The 7,288-nt window shown below is 37.0% G+C and overlaps 1 protein-coding gene across 1 annotated transcript; it reads right to left on the bottom strand.

Annotated features, from left to right (window-relative positions):
• Positions 1-370: 370 nt before the first annotated feature.
• LOC142749981 (uncharacterized) lies at positions 371-5,035 on the bottom strand. The gene is made up of 4 exons (XM_075858653.1): positions 4,957-5,035; positions 4,814-4,862; positions 1,579-4,326; positions 371-1,025 (listed from the first exon to the last, which is right to left on the bottom strand). Exon 3 carries the CDS (start codon positions 4,315-4,317, stop codon positions 1,870-1,872), a length of 2,448 nt encoding a protein of 815 aa, XP_075714768.1. The 5' UTR covers positions 4,318-4,326; positions 4,814-4,862; positions 4,957-5,035; the 3' UTR covers positions 371-1,025; positions 1,579-1,869.
• Positions 5,036-7,288: the final 2,253 nt, after the last annotated feature.

The following is a 7,288-nucleotide window of genomic DNA, read 5'->3' as shown; positions in this document are numbered from 1 at the left end:
TATCAATGTTTCCTTCACCATTGATATCAATGGCGATGCAAACGGAAGATAATGTTTCACACTGGCTTTCCGTTGCGGGGTTCCACGATGGAAACCTCCGACGGAACCCCTCAACGGAAAGCCAACACTGATGTGAACAGGCCCTTAGTGTAAGGTAACGTGTACTCTTTTGTTTAATCTTGATACACCATATTAGACTTTAAAAAAACAAACAAATGTACAACACTAAACTCGTATTTTTCGTACACAATTTCAGAAAAGAAACATTACACCTAATAGTAATAATAGACTTGACACAGTTCATGTTATTTTAATATTTTTATTTTAATAAAAAATTTTGTTATATATTTATATAGCACTGTAACGTCAACTTTTGTAATAAACTTATTATAGAATAAACTTTGTTCCATGTTTTTTGATAATATTTTTTGCCCAAAAAATTTATTAAGCATCCTATCATATTATGACTGTTTCAAAACACTCTCTATCTTTTATTGGGTTGTAAACTTAAAACTTATTTATCAATAACTGTGCCATAAACCAGAAGCTTTGCACAATAGATTTGTATTTTTTTGGTAAAAAATAATTTTGGTATTTGAATACTACTTTTTCGTGAATTTTGTTTTTCAATAAACAATGTAAAATGTACCATGGAAAACAAATGGGATAAAATTTATACACATGCTAATTGGTGGGAGGGGCACAAAACTTGTTTGTAAAATTAATTTAAACAACCACATCCATTTGCTGCTTTTTAAAAATCTCTTCATGTGTGATGGACTTCTAAAATTGGCATGTCTGTTTATATGGGCATACTGTTCAACTTACCTAATAATTTAATTCATGGGCTAATTAATGTTTTCGTAGTTGTTTTTTCTTATTTTTTTGGCGTATTGTATCCACTGTAATCTTAATTTTATATGCAATAAAAGCTAATTGTTAAAAGCAATGTTGTAATAAAAAATTTTGTTTTAAAATCAGGAATGTTGTCTGGTTATTATTTTCATCTGTATGTAGTGTTCACACTGTAGGAAAAAGAAACAACAAATATTAAAAACATAACCCTGATCTATATTCAAATTCAATACTGAGTTCTCTCAATACTTATGCTCTATTCACATCAGCGTTGTGCCATTTAGTTCTGCTACATCAAATCAGCATAACAAGGGAATAATGGAACCAAGGGTTCCATAGAACTTGGGACACCGCGGTTTGACTATGGAACACATTGACTTTGTGTTTCATCGGCTTTACGTGGTTGTATCTGTTATTTTACAGGACACAATAGCTTTGCTATTGTCTCAGGTAAACAATGCGTAATGGACCTACGTCACAGATGTGAACAGAGCCTTACATACATAATGTTGTGTAGAACAAGAGTATAACATCACAATCTCAATACTGCAACAAAACAATAAGGTTTTTCTTTCACAAGATTTATTGCCTCACAATTAACACATGTAAACGTATGCAATCACGTAATATGATACTTTAAAAACTAATAAATACATGAGAGTAGCATCTGGGCAGCAAGACTAAAAAACTAACAGATAGAACAAAGTAAATAAAGTTACTCACTTTTTCATTTTTCTCTTCATAGTCCGAAAAGATCTTCTGTAATACAAAATATAAAAATGTTATCTCAAATATAAAAATTGAACAATAACTGTGTTCATTTGGATAATTAAAGAGGATCTGTCACTAGGTTACTAATGGCCAATGTACTCTATAATCTAAGAGGCAATGTCATAACTATAGTGTATCTGTCAAACCAAAGGAAACATATCAAACATAGATAAACGCAAAGCAACTGATATTAAAAAAAAGTTGGATTGTCAGTAGAATAGCTGTCGTTGACATTTGAAGGAACTATCGAGCATCTATCTGGCAGGAGGTACGGAAGCGTGCTATTTTTTGTTGTTTTATTTCTTCTTTATTTGGCCTTTCTAAATTCGCTAAATTAGGTGGTAGGCTTGGTGCTCTAGAACTCCACGCTGATGTTACTTCTCCATTGGCAATCTTTAGAACATTAACGGCCAGGTCTTCCAAATATTCAACGCTTATTTTCTCATATACATTTTTAACTATCCATCTAGATTTTCCTTTTGGGACAATTAATCTGGTTCTCTTTGTGCCCTTTTCTTCAGTGTTTTTATTTTGTTTTTTCACGGTGGCCTGCTCTCTTCCCACATTTTTATTATGAGTAAGGGCAGCTAATTTAGTTCTTGCCTCCATTGCATCAATACCGAAGTGTATCCTTTTGGTTCTATATTTGAGGACCAGACTATGAAAATTCTCAAGACTTCCTGTATGACAGTTGTTTACTAAATGTGGCAGTTCGGCAATTAGTTGTGGGTTGTTTACAATTTTTTCAATTGTGAGATATGGGGCGGTCTCCTTATTGAGCCACAATACTTTACCTTCTTGTTCTACAGCATCCAAGGATCCATGGCTACATTGGGTATAAAGTTTTCCATCCCATTCGTGTTCGTCTGCAATGTGGTGAAGCAGAGACAGCCATCTTTCTTTAAGATTTTCCTCGTTATCATCACAGGTTTGTATAGACCACCAGAAATGAAGGCCGATTTTATCAATCCAGGGAGTAATTTCTTTACAAAACCTCTGGTGGCTAGCTTGGGTTAATTTTTTTTTTATGGACTTGGCATAATGCCAAACATCGAACTGATGTCGGATATGTGGATAGTCTAGCCTCATAGTTTTTCTTATGCTGACATGTCTATCGGAAGCAAATATTAGAACTTTTAAACCGGAGTTAATTATTCTTTCAAGACAAATTTTAAATCCGAACTTCTCCATTGCGACGGATGAAGTACACTGTGATTTTTGAACAACTTCAAAATCAAGGATCTTGTCTGATAAGCTATCCAGTATGGTATATGTACAGTATTTTGCATTGTGACCTGGGCTGTCACATTGGCCATCACCTGACACACATAGTGGAGTGGTCTTCAATTCCTCAAAGTTTTTATTTTTCTCCTCTTGCCACGCAATGTCAATGGACGGAAAAAGAAACTTACTCTGGTGACGGTAGTAAGTCTTTTCTGAAATACTTACCATGCCAAGTATGTTGAATAGTTCGTTGACCTTCTGAAAGTTCAACCCACTAAACAAAATCGATGCAGACAGTAGTAGGTTTCCCGAGGACATTCTTCCGATTTTTGGTTGGGACTCAAAAATTGTAAACTGATGGCCTTGGTAACATTTTCCATAAATTTTACATGCGGACGCATCAAATTTTTTGGTAAAGCTCTTTACTAGGTAGTTACATTCTGGTGTATACTGACATTTAACTTTCATGATTAGATTGTCTAAACATGATTCAAAGACCAGAAGCTTTCTGTCAATAACTTGCTGTCTAAGAGTTAGAGGTGTCATTTTAGGTGGTGAAGGAGGATGGTGCGGGTAAATTAGTGAAGCAGAATCTAATAAATCTGAATCTGTCATACTGGTATCTTGGGGTAGATAGTCTTCATCTTTATAGCCATCATTTTTATCCAGAATAGCATCACTTTCTGTGTCAATGCTTTCTTCTAGTATCCCAAAAGCTTCTTCAATAGGAGAAAGTGGTATGATGTCTTGAAAGTTGATGTCGTCTTCTTGAAAGTCGCAAGTCTCTTTTGTCTCAATCTGTATAAGTGCCTTTTTTTTTTGGGGAGAAGAGAATTCAGAGCTACTTACCGTTTTTGGGCTGCTTGTTTTTTGAAAATTTGGGTTAGATTTTAAAGTTATTGGAGAGAGAGAAAGAACATCACTGTTACTTGAAATTTCTCTCGATGTATCTGTTCCAGAGATGTAAAAAATCATCGCATTTAATAGGGTGTAATCTGTTTGAGTAGACACAGAACACTGCTTTGGATGACACTCAGAGAGACTTTCTTTGCAAAAATCGTCCAAGGCAAGATCTTCACTGGTCGAGGTACCAGCAACGGCATGATCAAATGGTCTCTTCATTTTTTTCTTCTTTCTGTCCTTCTTCAGGGTCTCTTCTATGTAACACTTACCCTCTGGAATTTGTTGGAAAATGGTAGGCAGTGCATCTTGACGGAGTGTTTGGCAATGTTTGGTTTCCTTATAACAATCTTGGCTGAAATGTAGTGAGCACATGCGGAATTTTTGGAACTTATCTTCAATTATTGTTTGTATCATTTTGTTGATGTCTGTAAAATTCTGACCAGTTTGATTTAGCCATTGTTGTATGCGTTGTGGATCCTTTGGAAAGGAATGCAAGCGGATAGCTATGCTTTGATCCTTTCTGCCTGTCTTACTCAGGCAATTGCTAATAACGCATGAAGGCATTGTATTTATCTGTAATCGCAAAAAAAAGAAAATTGACTGAAATCTATTGAAAAAAAAACCATCAAATTAAGCCGCATGCACACGACCGTAAAAACACCCGTTATTGCGGGTCGTAATTCCGACCCGCAATAACGGGCCCATAGACTTCTGTTAGTCACGGGTATCTTCCCGTTTTCTCACGGGAAGGTGCCCGTGCCGTTAAAAAAATATAACATGTTCTATTTTTTAATTTTACGGGCCGTGCTGCTATACTTTATAATGGGAGCACGGCTCGGAAAAACGACCGGCTGCCCGTGGCCGCCCGTGCTGGTAATTAAGATTCGTAATTACCAGCACGGTCGTGTGCATGAGGCCACAAACGGTTAGTTGTAAGAAAGACACTTACCAACGTTTAAGAAAAATAAGTTAACGTTTTTACCTTGGTAAGTTGATTGGTTGACATGTGCGATGTTATCTGTTTCAGTATTGCATTCAAAATTGTTTAGAATATACTTACCAAGGCCACAACACATGAACGAATGTACGTCCTAAGATTTATTGATTGCCTAGTGTACAAAATTAATATAACAATTAAAAAATGTTTGATACGTTTTCCAACGTTTTAATGTAGCCTCAAATTTTTTTAAAACTAGTACTTACCTATTTTTTATCTTTTGTAAGTTTCAAACTAAGATAGAAAATGTGATTTGCTGTACTTCAAGTAAGCAGAATCCAAGCTGGAAAAAGGGACACAATGTAACATTTCAGTACATGACATAACTACATAACCAAGAATGCAATGCAAGACATCACTACATAACCAAGAATGCAATGCAAGACATCACTACATAACCAAGAATGCAATGCAAGACATCACTACATAACCAAGAATGCAATGCAACACATCACTACATAACCAGCAATGCAATGCAACACATCACTACATAACCAGCAATGCAATGCAACACATCACTACATAACCAGCAATGCAATGCAACACATCACTACATAACCAAGAATGCAATGCAAGACATCACTACATAACCAGCAATGCAACACATCACTACATAACCAAGAATGCAATGCAAGACATCACTACATAACCAGCAATGCAATGCAACACATCACTACATAACCAGCAATGCAATGCAACACATCACTACATAACCAGCAATGCAATGCAACACATCACTACATAACCAGCAATGCAATGCAACACATCACTACATAACCAGCAATGCAATGCAACACATCACTACATAACCAGCAATGCAATGCAACACATCACTACATAACCAGCAATGCAATGCAACACATCACTACATAACCAGCAATGCAATGCAACACATCACTACATAACCAGCAATGCAATGCAACACATCACTACATAACCAGCAATGCAATGCAACACATCACTACATAACCAGCAATGCAATGCAACACATCACTACATAACCAGCAATGCAATACATCACTACATAACCAGCAATGCAATGCAAGACATCACTACATAACCAGCAATGCAATGCAAGACATCACTACATAACCAGCAATGCAATGCAACACATCACTACATAACCAGCAATGCAATGCAACACATCACTACATAACCAAGAATGCAATGCAACACATCACTACATAACCAGCAATGCAATGCAACACATCACTACATAACCAGCAATGCAATGCAACACATCACTACATAACCAAGAATGCAATGCAACACATCACTACATAACCAGCAATGCAATGCAACACATCACTACATAACCAGCAATGCAATGCAACACATCACTACATAACCAAGAATGCAATGCAACACATCACTACATAACCAGCAATGCAATGCAACACATCACTACATAACCAGCAATGCAATGCAACACATCACTACATAACCAGCAATGCAATGCAACACATCACTACATAACCAGCAATGCAATGCAACACATCACTACATAACCAAGAATGCAATGCAACACATCACTACATAACCAGCAATGCAATGCAACACATCACTACATAACCAGCAATGCATAATATATAGGCCTATACACATCTAGGCAAGCATACTATAGAATTTACACAGGGAAAATCAACATGAATGAACATTTGAACAAAAATGAACTTCAAGACTTAGAGTTACATACCTGAAAAACTGTGGTTGATGTTGTGTCCAGGAAGGAAACGATGTCCAGCGTCCTGCGTCCTCTTTCGTTGCTGGAAAACATTTATTATGATGGATACAATACGACGAGGGGGGTGTGTACCCGCGCGGCGCATGCGCAGTTAAATATTTCAGGATGAATGAAGCAGGGAAGTGTGGTGAGGCACGCATGCGCGAGATGTGAACCGAGAGTTCGGCAATTAGGGCTGTACAGGCAGAGTACGTGGGTGGAGTCAAGATCGTGAGTCACAAAGCTAAAATGAATTAGCATAAAAGGCGGGAAAACGTTTAATGGCTATATTTCGGGCAAGAAGAAGAGGAAGGGAGAGAAGAACACATCAATGCACTATGGACAGCAGCGGGCACTACAGGGTCAGGACGTTTTAAAAGGTAAGATGGTGATGACAGGATCCCTTTAAGGCAGCTAAAACTGATCTTAACAGCCAGCATAAAATGTATATCGATGGAAACCAGGGTTCAAAACTGATGGCTACAATGGATAAAAAGAGGAGAGAACAAACATACATTAAGGGTATCTGTACAGACGGGGGTGATGTGGTTTCAGACACTGCAGACATTGCAGAGCAATTTAAGAAATATTATGAATTACTATATAATATTAGGAGCAAAGAATCTGGTGAGGACACGCTTGAGAGAGAAACACGTATTAATAATTTTCTACGAACTTTACAGCTACCTTCTCTTTCAGATCCCCAACGAGACCTCCTCTCTAGCCCATTCACCTTGACAGAATTAGAACTTGCATTGAAAGACATTCCCACAGGGAAAAGCCCTGGACAAGATGGACTTCCATCTATATACTAT

The sequence above is a fragment of the Rhinoderma darwinii genome, chromosome 3 (genome assembly GCF_050947455.1).
Source record: "Rhinoderma darwinii isolate aRhiDar2 chromosome 3, aRhiDar2.hap1, whole genome shotgun sequence".
In the NCBI taxonomy this organism is placed as follows: Eukaryota; Metazoa; Chordata; class Amphibia; order Anura; family Rhinodermatidae; genus Rhinoderma; species Rhinoderma darwinii.
The sequence above is the reverse complement of the archived record's forward strand: the minus strand, read 5'-3'. Positions and strand labels throughout refer to the sequence as shown.

Bases quoted from the DNA above. Each gene is read 5' to 3' on its own strand.
- LOC142749981 (XM_075858653.1), bottom strand. From the start codon at position 4,317: ATGCCTTCATGCGTTATTAGCAATTGCCTGAGTAAGACAGGCAGAAAG.